We start from the raw sequence: 25855 nt of genomic DNA on the forward strand, positions 1-25855 counted from the left end.
TTTTAAAAATTAGACTGGTGAAACAGGATTTAAAAAATAATTTTATTTTGATATTTTTCTTTTCAATAACTGTCATTTCAGGAAGATGCTTGTAATTTAACTTCTAAGTACTTGGCATTGTCAGTGTAATGCTTAATTATTATTTCAATAGAAGCTCTCAAAATACTAGCCAGGACTCTCATATCTGGCAAACAACCCCTTCACTGATTTCTAGGGACATGCTATCCATTGATCCAGTACAATTCCCCACCCTTATAAAGCCAGTTTCACCCCGAATTCCTTTTCTTTCACAATCACCTTACCCTTCAGTATCCTTACTTCTCACATTCCTTGGTGCTGCTGCTGTAGCTTTTGCTATGCCTCATCTCATCACAATACTTCCAGTTCTTTCCCACGTTGCAAGTTTTGTAGGACCTTAAAAACTTCTGAGTCCTCTTATTTCCTTACTAAATTCAGGGTGAATTTTGCCAACTGATTCAAAGTCAGTAAGTGGACAGAAGCAGACAGAAGGATTGCATAAATTTTGTCTGTTGGAAAAAGCAGTTTAAAAGTAGAATATGCATGTTATGAACAGGAAGGCATAATTTCTATTTCTTTCCTCCTGCAGATAGATTTTGTAACATCCACAGGACCTTTAGTTAGTTAGTCAATTAGGGCAAACTGGATTTTAGTTTCCATATAGTGATACGAATGTGAATGTTAGATTGTGACATTATGGAAGGAAATAAAAAATTACCTTAGGCAAATAACTGCTTATTAGTTCTGGAACTTTTCTGACTGACTTCTATGCCTTCAACTTGACACAGAAATTCATACAGAAGACTGAGAAGTGTGAATCATTCATACCAAGAAAAACACTTCTTTCTGTTTGTAGGTCAGATGGTATATTCAGTCCGCAAAAGATGTGGGCAGCAGCTTGCGATTGAAGCACCTGTGGAAGCAGACCTGGTCAGCACTGTTCCAGAGTCTGCAACCCCAGCAGCTCTTGGTTATGCTCAAAAGGTAAATGTTACCTTGTTACCTTGTTCTTTCTTTTCCCCCAAGCATTGTTATACGCATCTCTTTTTGTAATGGACTATAATGATGTTGGCTGTTAGAGTTGCATATTGATAAAGCTCTATATCTTCAGTACGTAGGCTACTCCTAGTGAGCCACCTGCCTTGTTTCTTCTGTAGTTATTCCTCTACATTATGGTATTTAAACATTTTTTGGTTACTGTGAAGTCATACTAAGTCCTAAGGTCACTTTAAAAAACAGTACCTGAGACTAACAAGTCCTTCTGTATTAATTCTGTTTAACTGTCTCCTGTTTGCAGTGTGGATTACCGTATGTTGAAGTACTCTGTAAAAATCGATATGTAGGGAGAACATTTATCCAGCCAAATATGAGGTTACGGCAGCTTGGTGTTGCAAAGAAGTTTGGTGTTCTGTCTGACAATTTTAAAGGCAAACGAGTTGTTATCATTGATGATTCAATTGTGAGAGGCAATACCATTTCGCCCATAATAAAACTACTGAGAGAATCAGGAGCCAAAGAGGTAAGTTAATTTTAAGTCAGTATAATACAGATGTAAATGGAAGCTGATGGAAGTTTAAAGCTCAGGGGCTTGACTTCATTTTACTGTACATTGTTGCTTTATTTAAAAGGGCAAATATGGAAAAAAACAATGGCTAGTGTATGTTTAGTGTGAAGATAGGTCAAGAAGGTTCTTTTGTATGAGTGTGACTTTTGGGTGATTGGGCTGACAGGAACAGGTCTTCTCTTACACAGCCCTATGTGGCAAATAAGAAAAGAATGGAATACAAATCAGTTAAGATCAGGAAACCAAGTATTCCTGATGTATGACTTGTGGAAGTGCAAAGAGTACAACCATATACTGCTGTAAATGTCACGTATCTTAAGTCACTGGAGCACCATTTTTAATTGATAAAAGATTTTTTTAAGCTAAACAGTGCGCAGTTCAGTCACTGGAGCAAAAATGTCCTGTATGATGTTTGATTTTGTAAGCGGAAACTTGTTTATCAAGAATTGAACACCACAGAAGAGAAGTAAAATCAGGATGGAACCTTCTAAGAACATTAGGAAATACTGTAAAAAAAAAGTTCTAAAACTGTCTTACCTTCTCCTGCTGTGCTGGCATCTGATAAAAATGTTATCTTACTTTTAACCCTTCAATGGTTTCTGTGCAGTGCTGTGTTGTGTTCATTACCACTTGCAGAATTGAGACATTGCTATTATCTGCTGACCATCAACTTACATCAGCCTGTTTTGAAACTATTTTTATTCAGGTGCACATCCGTGTAGCTTCACCTCCTATAAGATTTCCTTGTTACATGGGAATAAACATTCCAACTAAAGAAGAACTCATTGCAAACAGACCTGAATTTCGTGATCTTGCAAACTATATAGGTAAATGCTACTTTCTTTTTTTTTTTCCTCTTGTAAGAGTTGTCAACTGTATTTTATAATGTATTTCAAAGTAAAGCAGAACATATCAAGGCACCAGGCAAAACTAACTAAAGAACTGTAAGGTTGGTAAGCTAGGTTTCTGCATTGTTTGAGTACTCTATGGATCAATTCAGCTACATATGTTTTTTTTTTAACATAGTTAGGGAGCTGTATTTGCCAAAACAATAGAAAGTATTAGAATAATTGCATAAGCATAAGTTGCAAATAAAGTATGATAACAAAGCTTCCCAATACTTAAAGCTCCTTCGGAGAAACTTGACAAAAAGAAGCTACTGCAGTCAAAATACTAGGAAGAAAATAAGTAATGAAAATCTGTCCTCTAATGAAAAGCAGATGTAGTTTCACTTATGAGGTATTCATAAAAATACATTTAGAGTTTGTAAACACCCACTGAATTTTCTACAAATTGACATTTATGTAAATAATTTTAACTGCATTATGTATTTCACTTTGAAAGAAATGACATTTGAAACCAATCAAAGAATGTTAAAAACCTGCAATTTTGAGTCGTGTTTGCAGCAGAACAAAAGATAGATTGACAGTTTATGTTCCACTGTAAACTCCGATTTCCTATGTTAAATACTTACTTTCAGTGTCTAATACTGTGATGGAATCTTTTTCCTGAAATTATTGTGAAGGTTTATGGAAATATTTCAAGTTTATAGGATCTCATTTTTAAGTATTATTCACCCCATGAGTGCAAAGGATAGAAAACTAATATATGAAAAGGCTATCTAACATTCCTACTGCTAAAAAATTTGCATGAATTGCATAATGATTTTTTTTTTTAATATGATGGTCTTCCCCTCCTCCAGGTCCCAGAGAGGCTTGGTAGTCCTTGGTGCTCAGATTTGGGAAGCACTAGCCACACACACATCTACTTCCAGACCTGAACTAAAGTTAACTCTGGGAGACTACAAGGAGTTCAGGGAGTCTTAGTATACACTGTGGACTTTGGTTCTGTGTTTGCAGTTATGTGTCACATATTTGTTCCCAACAGAACCTTCTGTCTAGATTTCAGTGAGTCTGTTCCTTGCACAAAGCATTTGAGAAGGGCAAGACATACGACAATCTTAAAATTTTTCAGTCATTTTCTTTCATGAACTATATGATAATGTGACCGCATTTCCCAAGAGCGTTGCATTTGGTACAATATTGCAGCTTTAACTGATGATCTTTTATTTCCTCTAGGAGCAGACAGTGTTGTATATCTTTCTGTGGAGGGGCTGGTATCATCTGTGCAAGAAAGCATCAAAGCAAGACAAAACAACCCCAAAACCGACAAGTCATTTATTGGAAAGCTTGGTCATTGCACAGCGTGTCTCACTGGAGACTATCCTGTTGAGCTGGAATGGTGAACTTTTAGTGGATGGACATCAGTTCATATCTTGTTGAATGTACCTTTTTCAATGATGCCTTCTTGCTAAATAGCCTTCTTGCATTTAGGTCAAACAGAAGCCTTATGACATTTAACTAATTACTGTTACTAAAACACATCTTTAAGTAAAGACTTACAGAAAGTCCAATGTGCTGATGAAAACAATGTAAGTAGATTAAAATACACAATCATATCGTTTTGATGCACAGTTGTGCCTTCTATTTTCTCACAAAATGCTATAAAAACCAAAGGTTTTTTAATTATGTAGAAGTCCCAAAGTTTGTTGTTTTGGTCTTGCCCTAAAAGCTCCCCCATTGGACTTGTTCACAAAGCACAAATCATGTGATGATGTAACTTGAAATTGTCAAAGTCCTAGTGCAAAAGTATCTGAAGTTTGCTTTTCTCCTTAGGACAAATACCAGATTCTGAAGACTGAAATTGCTTCCTCAGCAGTTTTTGCTTTGGTTTTTTAAGAATAGAAGTCTCGAACTTCTGCATACAGCCTTTTTTAATTGAGGCCTTTGTAACAGATCCTATGCATATGATGTCTAACATGATTTTTAAAAATGAAGACTCAGGGAAATGCTCAGCCAAAAAGCTCTCTAGTTTTTTAACTTTAAAATTCTGCTTTAAAGTCATGTAATTACATTATCTTTGTGTGCTTCTATCAATTGCCAATATAGTGTGGAAGAACTAAAAAATACTTGGCACTGCCATTCTTTTTTCTGTTTTACACCTTGTTTTCTCTGGCACAAGTCTGACAATTTCTGAAGTGTACTTTTCATTTGCCAACATCCAAAGTAAACTAAAAAAACCTGAACTTTCCATACTTATCAGTAAAAATGATATATCAAATGAAGATCATAAGTTGTTTTGGTTATAGTCTTATTTTACTACATTACTGGTGTTAGAATAAATGTAATGTTTAAAAAATGTCAAGTGTTCTGAAGAACCATCAGCTGTTACATGCATTGTGTTCAGCTGGTCACAGTTTCTGGTATTTGGGAAGATCACTTGGACAATGAACCACTAGCTGAAAATGGAAAAGCACCTTTTCATAACTATTGCAGATTTCCGCACAATTTTAAAAGTAGTTTGTATACCTCAGTCTTTCTCACCGAATACCAGCTACTTAATTTTAGATTTTCTATTTAATATTGTGTATTTTGGCCTTATAATTGTTTGTGAAACTGTTAAAAAAAATAAAAAGTTTGAGAGCTTCTTCCTTTCCCATCATTTTCCATATAGTTGAGAATTACAAGATTGCTGATTAAATTCAAACGGGAGTTTTATGTGGGATTTGTAGCAATTGTGCCTCATTGACAATCACAACACAAAGTCCTAGTTTGAAAAAGCATGTAAATACACATGCTTTAATGAAGTCAGGACTGTGACTTGTGCAGTGGAATCAGAACCTACTTGCAGACAAAACTGTGGGAGAACCCAGATGTGATGAGCATGGGGATTCATCAGCACCCAGATCTGCACATTGGGGGATGTATGTGGATCTCTTATAATTAGCAAGTTTGGTTTGTTAAAAGAACCATAACAGTCCATCTGGACAGTAAATTGAACAAAACCAGAACAGGGTGGACACTGACCACCCCCTCTTCCAGGTTAACCAGGAAGGAGTATGAAAAAAACAGAAAAACTGTTGTGAACATTTTTCACTGTTCTATTTCCCACCATAAAAAGAAAATCATTTTTAGAAGGGCTAAGTTGAGGTCTTAGATTACATCAAATACAAATAGGAGCCCTTTATATGTGACATAAACATTTAGATGCACAGTGTAAGAAGTCTATGTGTCTGAAATAGTCCACCGGACTGGAAATGAAACTTGTGCAAATTCTCTTTAGTGTGCTTTGAACAAAATGCTATTTTTGAAGTCTCCTAATAATTGTTTTATCATTAATTAATGTGATTTGAGCATTGGGTTGCATAATTTTAATTTTAAAAAAAATTAGTCCTGTTGCCTTTTCTCCCCTCCACATTATGGAAATGAAATTCTGTCTGCTACTGTGAACACTGTAATTTTTGGATGCACTGCAATGCTGAATCTTTATTACGTATTTTTCAAAATCTTGACTTAAAGAGGAGATACTTTTAAGTGTCATTCTATTCTGACAGCCGGATTTATGCTACAGGTTACTAGATATTATCACATACAGCCAACACACACACACCAGTAAGTGTGCCGAAGTGGAAAACTCTGGCTTTAGGTGTCGCTATTTGCATTAATATTTTACTGTGAAACCGTTCCTTTTGTATTACCAACGTGCAACTGTGCCAAACTATCACTTAGAGAATGTGACAAACAGTAGAAAGCTGATGTCTAACTTCTCCCATGCAAACATTAAAAATGGCTGTGAACTCGTCCCCGAGGCATCACCAGCACCATGCGCAGAGGCTTTTTTAATGACACCTTGAATGCGCCTCGTAGGCAAAGCAAATCATTTACCGTGAGGGTGGAGGGGCACTGGCACAGGCTGCCCAAAGAAGGCGGATGCCCCATCCCGGGAAGTGCTCAAAGCCAGGCTGGATGGGCCATTGAGCAGCCTGGTCCAGTGAAAACACCCTGCTCGCAGCAGATATTGGAACTAGAGGATTTTTAAGGTCCCTTCCAATCACTAATATTCCATGGTTCTATGACTTTGTGTCATTATATCACGCACGCGGCCCCCAGGGCAGGCAGTTCCGGTGCCCCCTTCCCCCAGCACGGCTCCCGCTGCCCTCACCCTCACTTCCCGCTGGCGGCCCTAAACCGTATCCGGGGGGAAGCGCAGCCCCGGTTGCCGCCATTCGCCCCGCCGGGAGCCGGGCATGAGCTGGCTGCAGAGGCCGCTACAGAGGATAGTCCAGGGACTGCTGCAGGGACCGCTCCTGGGACAGCCCAGCGCCCTCCCGCTCCAAGCACCGGGAAGAGCGGAGCGCCGCCCCCGTACCCCGGACGTGACGTCACAGCCCGCCCACGGCGGTCCCACCGGCAGGAAGACCCGTACCACCTTCTGGGCCGGAGGGGAAGGACACGCGGGGGCCGAGACGAGTGTACTGTGACCGTGACCAGGGGAACGCTGCCATTCGCCCGAGCCATCTGCATATGTTTTTAGCCCCTTTCCCATGTCTGCCGGGGACAGCGGCGAAGGCTTTAGTGCACTCGCTGTTCCTCTCTCCCTCTCTCCTTCCCTCAGAAACAATAGCGCATGGCTCTGGCGGAGCAGGCGCTTCTTATGATACGCAAGAGGCGCGACGGCCGCTGGCCAATGAGAGCACGGCATTCCCGCGTCCCACCAATCGGAGGCGCCGCCGCTGGCGGGCTGGGTCGGGGCCAGGAGAGCACCGGGAAGTGTGGCGGACGGGAGGTGTCGGTGTCTGTCCGTCCCGTGTCCGACCCGTGTGGAAACGGGGTAACCTGAAAGAGGAGAGCGGGGGCCAAAGTGTGGATCTGTCCGGTCACCGGTTAGGCCTTGGCGGGAGGGCTCGCGGGGCAGAAACGCGCACCAGCACGAGCAGTGCCTCAAAAGTTCACGTGTTGGGGGTTTTTGCTTGTGAAGGAAGGATTCGTATTTCACAATTCCATTGAAAGAGTTACTAATTAATTAAGTTGTGTTAATGAAGTTATTAATTCAGTGATGCCCAGCTTTAAAAATAAAATTGTAACGGTGAGGAACAACTACCTCAGTACAAGTCAAGAATCCAGCATTGCACCTTTTGCAGTCTAAGGCGTGGTAGAGCTGTGTATTCTCTGCCGTGGATCTTATTTTTTCCTCTCCTTTCTGGTGGTGTTTAGTGTGCCGTTGTAGTCCGGCTGAAGTGTTGAAGTGAGGCGGTGTCTTGTGTGGTTCCTGCAGGGAGCGCGGCGATGCGGGCGCGATGAGGCTGCAGGAGCTGGTGGCGCGGGCGGCCGACCTGCACCCGCACCGGGCAGCGGTGCGCTTCGATGGGTGCCGCGGGGAGCCCCCGGCCTTCCGCACCTACGCCACGGTGCTCGGGCTGGCCGTGGAGCTGACAGCTTTCCTTCAAAAGCACTGTGACCAACGAGGCAGATGTGAAATAGGCCTTTACTGCTATCCAGGAATAAACCTGCCGTCTTGGATCTTAGGGTAATGGCTTGAATGCTTCTGCTTTGTATTGTTTTTTTTAAGGTTATCTCTGTTAAAGCAAATTTTACAGTTTGTTTATATTTTTAACAACAACAAAAATGTTGTTGTAATAGCATAGTAGTGCCATCTCAATGCTGGAGTCTTGCATCATTTAGGGAAAAAGATGGCAATATGACAATCATTTGAAAAGCCATTGCTAAAATATTTCTGAATCTTAAGCCTTAAAGCTGTAAACTGTCTGTAACCGCATCCCTTCATTAAAAGTGATTTAATGTGTTTATAGAAATACGAAAAAACTAATGACCAGTATATTTATTCTGCTTGTTTAAAACTGGAAGGGATCTGACAGAAAACATCTATTGAGAAAAGGACTGTGTGTGTTTTTTTTAATGAATGTTCTTGCTGGCTATAAAAAAAAAGATGTTCTGAATGCAAATTCCATGTTTTAAGGTAAATGAACATACATTTAATGTCCCATTACAAATATTACAGAAAGAAGTAGTGAGCATTGTAACATTAAAGTGGTGTTGATTAACTGATGGGTAGGAAGTTGAAATGCTTGTGATCTCAACACTCATTTTAATCCATGAATTTTTAAAATCCTGCTTCTGCTGAGGGATTCTAATGTTTGTATCCTTTATATAGGTATCTTTTGTATTCCTAGCATTTATGATGGAATAGACAATCACAGGATCACTAGCCTATTTTTTTCAATTGATGAATACAGCAGCACTTGTGCTTCCTGGGGGCATGGCCTGTGCCGGTATCTTCCTGTTGTTCACACCTCATGTAAAATACAGAATGGCACCAGAAGAGGTTTCACAGTGGAGTATAAGTATTTCAGTGGAGTGAGAAAGCAGAGCAATCATAAATCCCCCACAAGCACTGAGTAACTTTCTCACCAGTCGAGAAATGCTTCTGCCCCAGTGCAGCAGGTTCCTCTGAGATGTTCTGCAGGCACCATCCCTGGAGGTGCTCAGAACCTGACTGGAGAAAGACCTGAACAACCTGGTCTGGTGTCACAGCTGGCTCTGCCTGAGCAGGAGGTGGAACTCGGCATCCTGATGTCCCTTGCTGTCTGATTTGTCCTGTATCCCAATGAACAGAGTGTAACAGTTTTCTTTTGCTGTGTGAGGGGGATGGATGTGCTGGGGCTCTGATTCTTGCCTCTGTCATTGCGAGTAGCTGGCGGCTGTGTGATGCAGGGCAGGCTTAAGTGCTTGCTGGCACAGTGGCTGTAGGATTGTGTGGGATGCTGCCCTTCCCATGTCTCCCTTCGGGACCTTGGCGCAGCTACAGGGACAAGCCACTTGCACAGAGAGGAAGTATAATAAATAAATTATACGTACAGTACAGGACATACAGTACAGAACCCAACAGCAGAGCAGATGTGAGGATTTTTGGGGACGGTTCTTGCTTCAGTCGCCGCTCACTCGCTTTGGTTCTCGGGAGCGCCGAGACTTGGAGCTCCTCCACCTGCCTTGTAGGAAAGACATCCCAGGGCCTGCTGAGATTTTCTTACACTGCGTTCTTTGCACTCATAGGAAAGTGTTTTCAGCGTGCAAGCTTGTGTTGCTTTTTAGAATATGTTTATACGTGTTGCATGTAGATAAATGGAAAGGTTATATTTCTGTTTCTAGTCAATATGAGAAGGTTTTAAAATGTGATGCTGTTGATGTCAGTGATACCTATTGTCATCACTGACTTGCTTGGCCTGAAATAATATTGAAAGTTTTCATCTAGCTTTAATCTTTTGCCTTGCTGTAAAAGACCAAAAAGCAACACTGATTTTCATCCTACTTTGCTACCAACAAGATCTTTAAAAATCATGTTATGACTATAATTTCTATTTCAGGCAACTATAAAGGCATAAAAGAAATTTTAGCAAAATCTAAGAGGATTTTCTTATTTTTAAAAAATTGTTTTAAAACATTTGTCTTTTATTAGAATCCTTCAAGTTCCAGCTGCCTATGCACCTATTGATCCAGATACACCACCAACCGTATCCACTTACTTCATGAAGAAAAGCAAGCTTCAGTATGTTCTTGTTGAGAATGACAAAATAAATGTAAGTGTTCAGGCTGCTATAGAAAGCATTAAAGGGCAATTTAGACGTGTAGATATGCAAATTGAATTCTGTTTTAATTAGCTTGGATGGAGTACTTTTGTTTTTTCATGGCAAAAGGTTGTCTTTCTTATTCAGAAAGGAACATCTTTAAAATCAAAAGTACAAAATGTTTCTCTGTTCTTCAAAACAATTGCCTTCTTTCCTGTTACACTGTTGTTCAGGCAACTTTATTGGGCACTGATATTGGAAGACTTTTCCAGACTTGTTTCTTTATATATCAATGCTAAGAGTTGGAAATCTGCGGTAGTTAAAAAAGCTCCTGCATTTAATACTTGGGTTTCTCTTTTTCTGACTTATCCCAAATCTTAAACCCTCACTCATTGCAAAGGGAATAGACAAGTTACAATTCTTGGTCTTTTGCAGCATTTTTTTCCGTATATTTTCCATTTCCTTTTTCCCTTTGCTCAGATAACTGTTTATTTTGCATTTATGAAGTTTGTATTTACTCATATTTAATTTATAAAAATACATGCGCTTATAGCTGTCTGATGTGTGTCCTCCTAAAGTAGAGGTATGAAGAATCACAGCTTGTTTGTATGAAATGCTGTTTTCTGTTTCATTGCATGCATGAAACAACAGCAGTGCCTCCTGAGTTCCGCTGTTTGAATTGTTCATTTTCTCTTGCAGAAATTCCAGATGTCCCATGCTGGCTGGTTTTACCACAGTTCCCATGCCATAGAACATATTGGTCTAACTCTCTTCCAAATGAGCTCAAACAACACTGATTTCAGTTCAGAAGCAGACAATATGAAAAGTAAATGTGAACCTTTCAAAGCTGTGGGTAGCTCACAGCCAGGAGTTTGCCCAGATCAAACCAAAGTGAAAACATCAGAAGCAGGATACATGGACACTGGCCAGAAAGACACGTTAGCATATGTCTTGCATACATCAGGAACTACAGGGATCCCCAAAATAGTCAGAGTGCCTCATAAGTGTATAGTGCCTAATATTCAGCATCTTAAGTAAGTAAGTGTGGTTTTCAGTTTTCCTTTCAAAAGCTTTTACAAATTTAATGCTTTTAGGATTTTTTGTAATACTTCAGAGGAGTGTACATAGGGTTTTTGCTGACACTGCTTCACTTCTTCCTCCCTATCCACCTTTGTGGTTTTTTTGCTTTTATTTTGAAGTAGAATCATATAACAGTTTGTTTCTCTATCAGTATTATACTTAAATAATGCTTTGCCTTCATTTTTGGGGGCTGTGCTTCAAATAGTGCACTGTTGCTCTAAGTTTTGTACCATCTTCTGGCTTGTGGTTTAAAAGAAATAGACAATAAAATTAATCATTTGTTAACAGTTATATTTACTGTGTTCTGTAGTTCTTAATTCATAATTCCTTTTTAGGCTAGCCAGATATCTTCTGTTTCATTTCATATTTTTAAAAATTTATTATGGAAAATACAGTATTTTTCCTGTCTTGTCTTTTCCTTTCTTCTTCTTTGCTTTTTCTTTCTTTATATTTATCCTTTTTTAATGAGCATCTGTTTGTTGAAATATGCCTTTCAGTAAACTCTATTGTTGGGTAGTATGGTAGGTATCTTCATAAAACATCATTAGTGAAATCAACAGTTACAGTCCAGGAGCTCTTGCTCAAATTACATGTCTACGTATTTAGAGCCTGTAAGATCTGAGCTTTGCTAATGCATTTCTTTCACGCTTTCATTCTTTCAGTTGGGAAGGGTTTTTTGACTGCATGCAACAGATTTGTAATTCCTAGCTTTCTTATTTTAGATCTATATTTGAGATAACACAGGATGATGTGCTGTTCCTGGCATCTCCTCTCACATTTGACCCGTCTGTGGTTGAATTGTTCTTGGCTCTGACAAGTGGAGCCTCTATTCTTGTTGTACCAAACACCATTAAAATGATGCCTGTGGAGCTCTCTGCTGCTCTGTTTCACCACCACCACGTGACAGTGTTGCAGGTAGGCAAAATCTAAGTGTCTCCAGTTCCTTGCTTCTCACTTCTACTAATGGGTACTACTTTTTTGTCAGCCTAGAATCTAGTGTTAATAGGACAGGAGTGTTCTTGCTCAAAGGCAATAGCTATCCTTTTTGTTGTAGACAAACAGCTGTTAGCTGTCTAGAAAATTACCATTTGATCAAAACCTCAAACATTTTGTGATAGAAAACACTGAGCTGAAGATTATTTTAAGAAACCTTTACTTATTAAGAATTTAATTAATTATTCTGTTAATTAAACTTTTTGTTCTGAGGAATCTGGTAATAGAGTAAACCATTACAGACATTTTAAGCACTTTTTAATTGGCTTGATCTTGGAGTATTTTGTCATAAACAGGTTTTAAGTTTTAATGTTAGTTTTTATGCTAACAGCACAACTAAACCAGTGCTATGTATAAGGTGGTAAAATGTTTGTCATTTTTACAATAATGAGAACAAGGTAATAATTGATTTCAGAGCAATACTTACTGTTTTCGTGTCACCTGCTTATGTGAGGCTTTATGCATCTCTTATGTCTTAAAATAGATTATCTCCTCTATGATTTCAATTTTAATAGTTTTTAAGTTTGCAAAATTTACTTGAAGAATCCAGCATGGCTGAATAAGCCTGGCCTGTACCTGTAGTCCTGTCCTGTTTCAGGACACTTGTCCTGTCACTTGCTACTTGGGAGAAGAGACTGACCCCCATCTGATTACACCCTGCTTTCAGGCAGTTGTAGAGAGCAAAAAGGTCACCCCTGAGCCTCCTTTTCTCCAGGCTAAACACCCCCAGCTCTCTCAGCTGCTCCTTGTAGGATTTGTGCTCCAGACCCTGTTCCAGTCCCTTTTTGGTTTTTTTTTTTTTTTTTGGAAGAATGGTGATAGCTGAGATTGTAGGGTTTAAATTTAAGATTAATGAGTAGTTGGCTGAAGATTCCACAGCAGGAAAAAATCTATTAGTTACAAATTTTTTGTAACTATTCTCTGCTCTTATTTTTATTTGTTAGGATTGCTATAAATGGTGTAGATTATCCTATGATACACCAGTTTCATGATTAGTTTAGCTCATTTGCTGTTAGAAAAAAATTTCTGAGATATTGGTCTCTATGAGCAAGACCTTTTAAATGTCTTTTAAGACCTTTAATGATATATTTGTTAAGTGTTTTAAGCAGTAATAGAGAAAGGCAAAAATTCAAGAATGAAGATTTTTGAGAAGACTTTCTAAGAAAAGTTTGGTTTGTTTTTGTGGGGTTTTTTTTCATCACTATCCTAATCTCTGAAGGAGGGGCTTCTCAGCTGAATTATTGACAAAAATCTTCTCCTTACAGCTTAACTGATGGATGAGTAATTTTATGATGTTTCTTAAAAAATAGAAAGACATTACCTCCCCCATTGAATTTTTTGAGCAGACTCAAGAAATCCAAAAATAATTATGAGGGAGGGAAGTGTATAACTGTTTTCACATGTTTTGTTGCTAAAATTTCAATAATGTTAAAATTATCAGTTGAAAAAAGATGGTCTTCATCTATTACTAGAAAAAAAAGAACCTGGTAAGGAATAATCCCATTAATTTTCCAGTTCTCTTACTAGAAAAGTAGGCAAGAACGAGAGTGAAATGTGCCTGGTAAAATGATTTACTGTTTTTTTTCCTTTCAGTGAAAGGGCTCTACATCACCTGTAGTTTTCTAGGAATAGCTGAAAGGAAGCTGATTTGGGTTTGGGGGATTTCGGTTTTATATCTTTTCCCCCTGCTTATTTTAGTGAAAGCTTTGAGAAAAACCTATTCTTGTAAATGTTCTATTTGCTCTATAAATCAGGGCCAACCCAGAATCTGACATCCTAGGAATTTTTAGCGTTATGTAAGGTCTTTAAATGTTTTGTATGCACATTAATCAGATGTCTAGGTTATATTTTTGCTGTAACATTCTGGAATGAAGGGAAAAAAGGCTCAAACAATAACACAGAATACTGTGTTGCTTTCTGTTTCCAAGTAATTAACAGAAGAACTAATGTGCATACACTTGAGGTAATAGCTGAGACACAAAAGAGAGCCTATAACACACCTGAGTAAAGAAGAAGCTTTGCAGAAGAACATAGATTTATGCTGATAGTACTCATTAAAGGCCTTTTAAGGAAGAAAATCTCACAAAACACCATTGTGATGGTTGGTATGTTGTGATGGTTGGTATGTAGATGTTTTAAAGTACATAATACAGCTATATACCAGAAGAGAGGTACAAATACACTGATAAAATGTAACAGGTCTTTCTCCCTTTTTTAAACTATGTATCATTCAGGCAACACCAACGCTTCTCAGGAGGTTTGGAGCTCACATTATTAAATCAAGAGTGTTGTCTGCAAGTACTTCACTTCGTGTTTTAGCACTTGGTGGTGAAGCATTTCCTGTACTGAGTCTCTTGAAAAGTTGGAAGCACAAGGAGAACAAAACAAGCATTTTTAATCTCTATGGTATTACTGAAGTGTCAAGCTGGGCCACTTGCTACAAGATTCCTGAGGAGGTTTTTAGTGCTGATTTTAGGTAGGAAAATTCACTGTTCTTAATGTCTTGGCATGTGAATGATGAAAATCACCAGAAATAGAACCTCACTCTGCTGTTACCAGGGCTACTGAGTCCTCATGAGTGTTTATACTGGTAGAAGTTACATTTGGGGTTTATGTAGAAACAGACTAATCCATTGTCTCATGAGTCACTACAGCCCCCCTTCCCCTATTTTAGTAATGTGGGTGACAGAAATTTGTCCAAAGTGGCTCACCCAAACTTTCACAGTAACTTAAAACTTCAAGAAGTACTTTCTTTTCGTCATTTATCACTCTGTCATATTTCACTCAGTTTCTGACTTGTTTCGTTGTTTGGTGTTTTTTCTTCATGTTATTTTATAGAGTCATGAAAGGTACTTCCCATTATCTCACTGTTTAATTTTCTTTCGGAAATGTGTGATTGTTCCATGCCATAATAATTATACATGCAGTTTGAGTTAAATGTATCCTACAGAATGGGGTGGTTTTCACAAATGATGTGATATATTAACCTGGTGCTTAAACCCTTGAAGACTAAAAATGGTGGATTGTCATGAAGTGTTATTGCATTCTCATGTAAAACTATTTTTTTCTGAGTTCAAACAAAAAATGTAATACTTTAAAATAGAAATTGAACTGGAATCCATGCCAAAGTTATTTAAAGTAGCTTTAAGTTTTAAATTTTGAGTTTTGCTTTACTGAAGAAAATATATTATTCTATACTCCCACTCAGAAATAGCTTCTATATTCAATAAATGATGTCCTGCATCTGCTTGAAGGGGCTGGAGAATGAAGGGAAAGGAAGGAGTTGGTCAGTAGTTCAAGAGAAGTCTATAATAGTTACATGACATTGAAATGACAGTTTCTTGTATTTCAGTCTTTTCAGAACTGAACGTTTTCTAAATCTTTTTCTGAGCTTTTCTTAGCTGTACTTATTAAAATAGAGTAAAAGCTCAAATTAGGCTGGAAAAAATGAGTTAGAAAGCAGTTACACATGCTTAGATTGGTTACTTGATGGATGTTTCAATCTGGTAGACTTAAAAGTTAACTGAAATGATTGAGGTTCTCTCAGGGTATTTCAGGGTCTATTCAGGCCTTATTTTCTATAGTTCTGTGGGGTCTTCTGGTATATATCAGTGACACCCATGCACACTGATAAGGTTTTTAATTTTTAATAAATTGATACGTTTTTAAAGAAGGTATCAATTTATTAAAATTTTGTAGAAAGAAGTCCCAAGAATCTTCCTTTGCTCTAATGCCAGTCTTTTAAAAACTACATGATGCTGGTTTCTAGGGCAATTGTTTTGTGTTCAGAAGAGAAAAACTTCTACTGTTTCTCTCTAATATATTTAGAATGGATTTTCCTATACCTTTGGGATCACCACTCCTTGGAACCAAAGTTGAGGTCAGAGATGCCAATGGATCTGCAGTTCTTGAAGGCGAGGGACAAATATTTATAGGTTATTTTATGTTTCTAATTCTTCTAAGATGCTATTCTTAATTGATTGAGTTTTAATACTATATTGATTATTTTACTTGATATTTGCCTGTGATATATAGATTAATACAGCATTTTAAGTTCCGATTGGGCTGGGAACTTTCTGATAGTATTTTAGGTTGTTGGAATGATGAACAGGAAATTACCATCATTTTATCTGCAGACTATCCCTTTGTTATATTGATGTCTTTTACCCTTCTTGTATTTTGACATTCTCAGTTGAAGTAATTTCTGTGTAATAACTGAATTAACTGCTTAGCCAAAATTGTATATTGCAGAAGTTTGGACATCGATAATAATATTTCAATATTTCTTATAATTTATGGTAAAGTTTAAGAGAATTTGATAAAACACTCTCTATAATTTTTATTTACAGTTAGCTATTTTATATATATGACCACAATCTTTTTTTGTCTAGGTGGTGAAGAACGAGTCTGCTTTCTTGATGATGAAATAACTGTGCCACTGGGTACAATGAGAGAAACAGGGGATTTTGTAAGAGTGAAGGATGCAAAGTTGTTCTTCTTGGGTCGGAAGGACAATCAGATTAAACGTCACAGTAAACGTTTTAATATTGAATATCTGCAGCAGGTAAGTGCTCACATCCACAGAGTAGAGCATGCCACTATAAAAAGGCAGATATAAGAAACACATTGTTATCATCAGAAAAGGGTATTTGCTTGTTTTCAGATGACTTTTAGGAGTCTAAAGGAATTTGGTGGGTGTATTATAAAAAAAAATCTAGTCATATAATCTAGGGAGGAGCTCTGAGTTCTTGGGAATCTGTTTGATTGTATGGTTTTTTCCAGGAGAATTGAGAAATGTATAAACATCTGAAAAGTACTGAGTATAGCAATTGTTCTTCAAGACTGAATGTCAGAGTCCTGGATTATATCTTGCTCATGGCATTTTGGCAAATAATACATATATCTCTGAGTTTATTTTTATGTGAAGTACAAGTTTCAGCTACAAAAAAAGCTATTTCATAGGATGTTATGTAGGAATGTGAGAAAAATACAGTTTTTAAAGGTGTGTGGTTTTCTCATTGTTTTTTCTTCTTTTCTCTATTGATGAAATGCATTTCAAAACAAGACTGATGTTTTTTAATTACAGGTTGCTGAAGATCTTTGCCAGGTAGAAGCTTGTGCAGTTACCTGGTACCAACAGGAAAAACTTATCCTGTTTGTTTTACCCAAAGATGATTTTGAAGAGCGAGAAACATTTAAAGAGCTCCAGAAGCGTCTACCAGCTTATGCCGTGCCTGATGAGATTGTAGTGATTCAAGCGTTGCCTTTAACATCACATGGTAAATGAAGCTATTAAGAACCCTTGCCACTTGTTTTAATTTTTTTATTGAGCAAAATCCAGTATCTGATTCATGCTTTTAGAAGATGTTTGTTAGATAAGTAATGCCTAGTAGGAAATAATGGCCCTGTATTATTATGTTTTCTTGATGGTGTTTTATTTGAGAGTCAAAGAGTAGTAGAAAAATCAGTTTCATTTTAACACTGCACATTTCTTACCTCAGTTGCTCCTGTTGCAGTCTGCAACAGAACCCTCACTTCTGCTGGGGAAAAAGCAGGTCTTGAAGGTGGGATTCTGTGGGAGGGGTAGATTTTTCAAAAACCTTACTGGTTTTCATGTAATTGATCAACTGTGTAAAAAAATGCAGATGCAGTAGAGTATGAATAAGGAAATACATATGAGAATATAGTGATTATTTGGGCAGAGCAAGTTTTGAAAGTGCTAATGCTAAACAAGCAATGAAAAAAAATCGTCCTTTATTTTCTACAAAGGCAAAGTTGATATATCTGAACTGAACAAGATTTACCAGAACCATCTAAACTCCAGAAGGCGTGACAGTAAGCTGAGTGACGCAGAGGAATTGTGGGAAAGATTGCAGTATTTATGGAAGGTAGTATTTTGAGCTGCCTTTTTATCTTTGCAAGTGGATCATTATACATGTGTCAGGAATTAAACAGTTTTAAGAAGTATGACTAATGCAACCAGAACATTCCAGCTGCCTATAGATTTAAGCAGTACAGCTCTATTCTATTCAGTTAATACTTAAATATAGTACCTCTGCAGTGGCCAAGAGAGAGTCATTTTTATTTCTCTATCAGATAAAACTGCAGGCTATGAGGTGTAAGCAATTAGCATAGAAAGAATGTAATGTCAGTAGCTTTTTGAATGCTGCTTCACATGCCAAAAGAAGGTATCACTAAAGAAAACAAGGAACTGGGACATGGGAGCTTTGTAAAAAATTAGCTGCTGTGTTAGTAGTTTCTTATTTCTCAAGATAATTGTAAATAAAAGAATCCTTTTTTTAAATAGATGGTGCAGTTGCACAACTGTCTCTTGGACTGCCTGTCTGGATTGTTTCTAAATTTCTGTGCTAAAGACTTGTTTTTCAAGGTATTGAAATATGATGCCAAACAGTATTACTTTGTTTTTCAAAGGTGGACTTACGAGTTTCACCTGAAAGTGGGATTAAGTGTGGCCTAGGACTCTTAACAAGTAAATGTGGTGTATTTATTTGTCTGTGCCGATCCTTTTCACATTAATGAAGTGATAACCCAGGGGATTAGTTGTGTCCTGGATCCATTATGGACGGCAGAAGGTGGCTTCCAAAACCAAAGGGTTTGGATTTGACATCCAGACTTAATATCAAGGGAGTGTGATGAGAGGCAACTCAGTTATTGCTGTTTGTTGTAGCAACAATGCCAAATGCAAAATCTTTCCTGAACTGAAGGGCTTATAACTTCAAAAGTAGTTAGGTAAGTAGGTTACTTAAATAATTTAGAAATAAAAAAGAACAGTTTATATAAGCTTTGTTATTGAAATAAAGCACCTAAACTGATTTTATCAAAAGATTTTATCAAACGGATTTTATCAAAAGACGTGTATATCTGCAAAGTTGTCATTGATAAATAGTATTGAAAATGGCCAATCAATATATAGTACAATTCCCTTTAATTCCTTAGACTGCAGAATTGGAATTGAGCAAGACATTTTGTAGTACAGAATTACTATGTCCCTATTTCCTTGTTCCTCTCCAGTTCTTGTTCTGTCAGTCCCTCTGTTGGCACTAACATTTTTCAATGATTTTTTGCAGAGTAATGAATTTTCTCAATTGTTCATTTTTAGCACAACTTCTAGGTGTTCAGGTGGATTTTACCCCACCTGAGGTTTTAGGTTTGGGACATGGTATAGCACCTATGGACTGATGCCTCTTTCCCTCTTTTTTTCTCTAGTCTGTCCTTGGTCTTCCATGTGATTCCACTGGAATTTCTAAAGATGCAGTATTTCTGTACAGTGGTGGAGACTCCCTAAAGGCACTACGATTTTATGAAGAAATTGAGATGTTAGTAGGCAAAGCTGTGCCAGGACTCCTTGAAGTTATTCTCAGCCACTCAATTGAAGAGGTTTACAGACATATTCTTAAAATGCTGTTTGCAGATGAAGAACAATCAAAGAATCATGATAATGCTGTGAAAAGAAAATTAAGAGGGAACAGTGGAGATGAATTCCATGGAAAATACATTAAACTGACATCTGAAAGAGGTCTTGAGATTGCTTCAAGATTAATTCCGTTTATTGCACTGAACAGAGGAAATCGTTTTTTCTCTATGAATTTCACCAAGTCTTCTGTGCAGCCCAAAAATACAGTACAGGTAGGAGTGGAACCACTACAGCAGCCCTCCTCTCTGCATTCCAAGATTCCAGGTGTAATGAAAAGCCATGTGCAAGAATCTGAACTGGAGAATAGAATGTTAACACTTGAAAACAAGGCAAATAAAAATGACCATTCCTCTGTTCAGCAAATCCATGCAGAATGTAGTCATTCATCAGTGGCAGAGCTGGCATTGTGCGTGAGGTGGAAGTCAAACACAAGAAAATGTGTTGATGCATCACCACTGCTTATAGTACCAGCTAAAGAAGAAGTATCTGCATCTGTGTATATTGGCTCTCACTCCCATGCAATGCAGGCAATTAATCTAGATTTGGGAGAAATAAAGTGGGAGAAGACCCTTGGAGATCGTATTGAGTCTTCTGCCTGTGTATCCAAGTGTGGAAATTTCATTGTTGTTGGTATGTCTTTTGTTTCAGCCTTCATTTTCAATTTTTTTTTTCTGCTAAATACAAGATGAATGACAGAGAATCACATTTCTTATCTCTGGTTGTACTCCATCCATCAACTTCCATATCTGCCTCAGAACTAATATATTGTAAAATAGAAACAGAAGGAAGAAGCAATTTAAGTTTCCTGATAACTAGTGATGGACCTTATCTAACATAAACACTTGTGGTTTATTCTATCCCAGTTTATAAATAGGGAATAATCAATTGCTATAGTTTCTTTTTTAGTGGTAGATTAAGGTGTGACATTTAAACTGTTGATTTTGGGATTTTTTTGAAGTATAGAAAGGTAATGGAGCCTTAAAATGTCTTGGTAAATTGATAGAGTTAGAAATTAGTACGTGGTACCTCATACTATTTTTACAGAGTTTAATTATCTCATTTGACTCTTCTTTTTGGAAATGTAAAGAATGTGTTTGGATAATTTTTTTGGTTTTGTCATGTCTGTTGTCAGTGGAGTTGCCATTATTTATCTTGATGTCATCTTTTTAGCTAATACATCTACGTCACTGGTTAGCACAGATGGCCAAGTGGTGAAGTTTTTTAATGCAACTCTAATGTTGCCATCTTTTTGTTTGTATTTTGATTGCTGTTCACTCTTGATCATAAAATTGAATATTTCATTAACATGAAGGAGTTTCTATGATGACAGTTCAGTTTTCAATAGAAAATGTACAAATTTTATTCTTTTAACACCTTTGTTTTCAGAAACAAAACCTAGACAAAGAAGTAATTAAAAAAATTTGTGTTCTCCCTTTTCAGCAATTTGCTGTGTTTTCTACTATTGCTACTGAAAATTTTGATAGAAAGGTAGTGAAATAAGTATATTCTAAATGTAACTTAGAAAAAACACACAGAACAATCATCTTTGACTATATCAGCAAAAACCTTTGAGCTAAAAACACAGGAGAAGTTTCCGAAAATATTTCGAAACTCTACCTTATGAATAATCTTACTTCTTTCCAGCAGTGGTGCAACTGGCAGCGTAAGTTACACCACAAATGTAAATAATCATTATTCTTTTTTCCCCCCATCATGTTTTATTCCACATAGGTTGTTATGATGGCTTAGTGTATGTGCTTCAAAGCAGTGATGGAGAAATACACTGGACTTTTGTCACAGAAGACACTGTGAAAAGCTCTGCAGTTGTAGACCCTTCCAGTGGACTGGTCTACATTGGATCACATGACCAACACGTGTATGCTTTGGATATTTATGTAAGAACACTGACTCACTTTTACTTGTAGAACAATAAATATCCAATTTAGACACTATTTATAGTGCACCAGAAGAAGTTCCACTGGTGTTAGTATTCTTAGGAGTCCTCAATCACACTTCTGAAAGTTAGGCCTACTGTAAGTGGGGTTAGAATTATGTGACAGTAAACAGTTTTAGGGGTGTTCTCAGTTGTGGTTCTTGTGCTATTAGTCCTGGTTGAAACCAAATCTTAAGTTTCTTAGTTATGAAATTCTCTATAGGTGTTTCAGAATAGGGTGCCTAGCTAGAAATAGAACTGTGGTTTTCAATCTTACATTGTAAATGAGAGGATGGAGGCAAAAGGGAAATAAAAGGGGCAGATGCTGCATTTTCATTTAGCTGAATTTATTTTATTAACTGGAAGAGAAAGCCAATGGCACATGTGTTGCTGTCATAGTGTGTAGATTGTCTTCACTTCTTAACTAGTATTTGCTGAGTAAACGCAGTACTTGATAATATTTGACATTCAAAGGTCTTTCTTTGTAAACATGATGATCTCTAACCTCAATTAAAAAATTGTTTATTATTCTTTTTTCATGTACTTACAGAAAAAGGTGTGTATATGGAAGTTACACTGCGAAGGTGGAGCTGTGTTTTCATCTCCTTGTCTAAGTTCATTTCCACATCATCTCTATGTTGCCACACTAGGAGGACTATTACTGGCTGTTAACCCAGTATGTACCTTTGCTAAAGCATCTTTCAGCCAAATGTATTTCTGAAGTTAAGATTGCTATTCTAATGAAAGGGAAGATGATCATATGTTACCATGGAATATTTTTGACTTGGGGGCATTATAATGATATACAAGGTTACCATAATACTTCCCATACTTCAGAAATCCACCTGGTGATGAGGAGGACTGAAGTGATTGGTTGAATTCACATGCTGACCATAGGTCAAAGTTGCAGTCAGTTTCTTGTCATGCCCATATCAATAACCAGGTAGTGAGAGCAAGTCTGTAGATTTATTTCCTGCCCCCTCCTCTTTTGACAGTAGTATTGGGAAAAAAAAAATACAGAAATCAGAACAGAATGCAGAAAGAAGCCCCTTCATTCTTCTTACTGCTTCCCTCCCCATATTTAAGAGCTGTCCTTTTAATCTCAGTGTGCAGTTCTGTTCTTTGCACTGGGGAAATGGCATTCTTGATAGATGTGGAGCAATTTCATGGTTTTCTGAGGCATTGTTGCCTTACAGCTGGTCCTGCCTGATAAAAGGAGCAGGGACTAGAAGCAGCTGTTACTGTTTCTGTACTCACACAATCAATCCTAATCACCTTTACTTTCCGCCCACTGCAACTCTCCTCAGTAGTAACTGGTCTGAAATTAGAAAACCAGTGTGTGGTTTTGCAGCAAGAGTGTTTAAAAAAAGATTTTTTTTATTCTGTAATCCACAGTAAGAGGTAGCTGAGAAACCCACCTACAAGTGAGTCTGTGCCTTCCCATTTTTGTGAATAATCTTAATTTCTGGAGAATGTGCAAGATACAGTAGGAATGCATTGTGACAGTCATAGATAGTGAGTTGCAACATGCCATGGAGTATCAATATAACTTGATTCCAAAGTATCTCTGCTTCATTGGCCCTTGTCACATACTGAGCAGCTGGGAATGAAATAAAAAAACTGAATCTGGCATTTATTACAACTACTGCTAATACACTCTTAATTATCATTACTACTTTGCCTATGGTGAGGAAGAAAGTTAGGTTTTGATTATATTTTTGTTTTGCGTGAGTGTTATTGTTGTTGGTGTTTTGGTTTGGGGTTTGGCTTTTTATTCCACACTATGTAAGGGCTGGGTCAGGCAGTGATGGAAGGGTTGTTTTGTGCTGTTTCTTATAGTTGTGTTAAGCATCAGATATTCCATGCTGCCATTTACAGGTGACAGGGAATAAGATTTGGAAAAGTAACCTTGGAAAACCACTGTTCTCCTCTCCTCACTGCAATGAGAGCTACATCTGTGTTGGGTGTGTGGATGGAAACTTATATTGTTACACTCATTCTGGAGAAAAGGTAAAAGTGTTGTTAGGTTTTTATGTCCATCACAAAACCCTGATTAAGATACTTTTTTAGGACTGTTTTCTGAGGCTTAATGATTGACACATACCTTTTTGTGAACCAAATAAAAGTGCCTTTTGTTAGAGATGAGAAAGTAGAAAAACTTTTTGCCTAGGATAGTCCATGGCAAAATCACAAACTCAAGTTGCTTGATGCAGTAAAAGAATTTCTAGTTCAGACCTTATACCCAAAGTAAATTGTCAAGTTTAGTGCCAGCAAATGAAATTATTTCATTTGGAGCTTTCCAAGCAGGCTTAAGGTATCTCTTCTATAAGATGATGGTTATTCAGAAGTAAAGGTTTCTTAGAAATTTTATGCTTTTGTCAAAAAACTGTCAAATCATAATTCCAGTAAAATATGTGTAAGCCTTCACCTTGAATTAAGTGAGAGTATTTTTTTAGTTCCTCAGAAATAATTGTAGTTTGTATGTGGTGGTAAAACAACTGACACCATTCATTTGTTAGCCTGAGATGCAGTATTTATGGCAATTCCTGAGCCTTTTCTGGTTATGAAATACAAGTTAGTCCATCTGTGCACTGCTCTCTGCTTGCAGCAGTGTTGCTGACCTGATACTCTCTTGAGTAGGGATCTGCACATTGTTAGCATAAGCAGAGGAAATCTGTATTCCAAAAGGAATATATGCCTTTCTGGCAAAGAATGACATATTAACAGGATTCTTGATGTTCATTACTAATTGTACAACAGCCCAAGAATATTCTTTTCCCAAACTGGCCACTTTTATGTGGGCCTCACCAAAGGTAGTAACTCTTCCCTCTTCCACATCTATTTTATGAGACTTTTATTGCTTACTCTCTCTGTAAAACCTTATTTATAATTTGACAAAGATTTATCAGCCCTCACTGAAATCTAATATGCTTTTGAAATGAAATGCTCTGCTATCAATAATGAGTCTATTAAAAATTATAGTTGCTGTAAAACTGATAATGTAAAAAACCTTTGATAATGAGTTGTTATGTTCTTTCTGTAGGTTTGGCAATTTTCCACTAATGGGCCAGTGTTTTCATCTCCATGCCTCTCAAGTTTAACTAAGCAAGAAATATTTTTTGGCTCTCATGACTGCTTTATCTACTGCTGTAACATGGAGGGTAATTTATTGTGGAAATTTGAAGCCACTTCAAGTGTATATGGAACACCATTCATTTTCCAAAGTGATGACTTAAATAACAAAATTCTCTTGGCAGCAGTATCTACAGATGGCAAAGTGTGGATCCTGAATGCCAAGAGTGGAACAGCAGAAGGAGTAGATAAGCTTCCAGGCGAGGTTTTCTCTTCGCCCGTAGTATGGGGAACAAAGCTTGTTGTTGGCTGTAGAAATGATTATGTTTATTGTCTAGATCTGTATATAGCAGGGAAAAGTAACAGCTAAGATGTTAGGCTGCTTCCTTGTTATTGTTTACGTTTGTAAACTAGGAGCTCACAGGTGCTCTTTGCCCCTCTGCCTATTTTGGAGCAGGCAAGAGATGCTCCTTTCAGGCTTATCAGGTGGGATTTTGCATCAGGCAGTGTCCATGGATGGAGAGAGGATGGCTGCTCAGCACCTTGCCAGAGAGGGGACAAAATGTGTAAGGTGCCACATTCCACAGCTTGGATAGCAGGCTTATCTCCAAGGGAGGAATGTACTGCTTTCTCTCAGTCCCTCCTCGCCTGTGCCTGTCTCTTCCTTGCACCAGACTAGTGTTTGTCTGTCTGTCAGGATTTCTGTGCCAGGCAAGCTAGCCCAAGTCCTTTTTTGAATCTATCTTTATCTGATTTCTGGAGACATAGCCTGAATTTCATGTACCTGGAAGGAGCGACCTGTTTACTACAGTTTGTACAAACAGAATAGTTCATCTTTTGTGGACATAGGCCTGTCATGGTTTAATTAATCTAGCATATGCTTAAACTCCATTGAAGTCAGTAGGAGTTGCCTGTTGTATTCTAAAGTGGAAATAACTCTATGAATATTTATTAAATTTCAATGACAGGAACAGTATGAGTTGCAAGATGAATTGTGCACTGCTCAAATTAACCACTGTCAAATAATTTTTTAAGATATTTGAATGAATGCTGTTTACATTATTTTCACAAGAACTGTTAATAAAAGCTTGTGTAAATTGGGTTTTGTGTTCTTTAACACCTTAGAAATAAGTACCAGTGGTCTTGGTGATGCAAATCAAGTACTTGCAGTGGCAAAAGTACACTTCACTGAGAGCATTTCCTAGGAGTCTTCTAAAAGAAGTGTAGTAGAAACTCTTATTTGTTCTCATCTACTTTGAATCCTGTGTGGCATGTAGTACAGTTGTAGCACTATAAAAAGTTCTATTTGTAAGGCAGACCTGAACTACATGATTAGCA

At 37.6% G+C, this 25855-nt stretch overlaps 2 protein-coding genes across 6 annotated transcripts in view; both read left to right on the forward strand.

The window, feature by feature from the left end:
- Positions 1–5069, forward strand: part of PPAT (phosphoribosyl pyrophosphate amidotransferase) — a 42758-nt gene extending 37689 nt beyond the window's left edge. Inside the window, exons 8-11 of the mRNA XM_059844799.1 lie at positions 875–1002; positions 1316–1537; positions 2289–2409; positions 3661–5069. Of these exons, the coding sequence (XP_059700782.1) occupies positions 875–1002; positions 1316–1537; positions 2289–2409; positions 3661–3827 (638 nt within the window). The 3' untranslated portion in view covers positions 3828–5069. The remainder of the gene's footprint in view (positions 1–874; positions 1003–1315; positions 1538–2288; positions 2410–3660) is intronic.
- A 2102-nt stretch (positions 5070–7171) lies between these two features.
- On the forward strand, positions 7172–25619 carry AASDH (aminoadipate-semialdehyde dehydrogenase). Of its 5 annotated transcripts, none has more exons than XM_059844792.1 (15): positions 7172–7252; positions 7636–7948; positions 9896–10016; positions 10704–11038; positions 11807–11999; positions 14312–14553; positions 15906–16012; positions 16469–16641; positions 17164–17356; positions 17847–17965; positions 19305–20142; positions 21244–21407; positions 21996–22121; positions 23324–23455; positions 24489–25619. In XM_059844792.1, exons 2-15 carry the CDS (start codon positions 7719–7721, stop codon positions 24885–24887), a joined length of 3372 nt encoding a protein of 1123 aa, XP_059700775.1. In that variant the 5' UTR covers positions 7172–7252; positions 7636–7718; the 3' UTR covers positions 24888–25619. The 5 variants fall into 5 exon arrangements, with proteins under 5 accessions (XP_059700775.1, XP_059700773.1, XP_059700774.1 ...); XM_059844790.1 differs by having other exon boundaries at positions 7177–7252; positions 7697–7948; XM_059844791.1 differs by having other exon boundaries at positions 7186–7304.
- The last annotated feature ends 236 nt before the right edge of the window (positions 25620–25855 follow it).

The sequence above is a fragment of the Haemorhous mexicanus genome, chromosome 4 (assembly GCF_027477595.1).
Source record: "Haemorhous mexicanus isolate bHaeMex1 chromosome 4, bHaeMex1.pri, whole genome shotgun sequence".
Taxonomy (NCBI): Eukaryota; Metazoa; Chordata; class Aves; order Passeriformes; family Fringillidae; genus Haemorhous; species Haemorhous mexicanus.

What these genes read in the sequence shown, in the direction of transcription:
- AASDH (XM_059844792.1), top strand. Translation starts at nt 7,719, where the DNA reads ATGAGGCTGCAGGAGCTGGTGGCGCGGGCGGCCGACCTGCACCCGCAC. An exon ending in TTGAGAATGACAAAATAAAT is followed by an intron (nt 10,017 to 10,703) that starts GTAAGTGTTCAG and finishes TTTCTCTTGCAG; the next exon opens with AAATTCCAGATGTCCCATGC. An exon ending in GATTGCAGTATTTATGGAAG is followed by an intron (nt 17,966 to 19,304) that starts GTAGTATTTTGA and finishes TTTTTTCTCTAG; the next exon opens with TCTGTCCTTGGTCTTCCATG.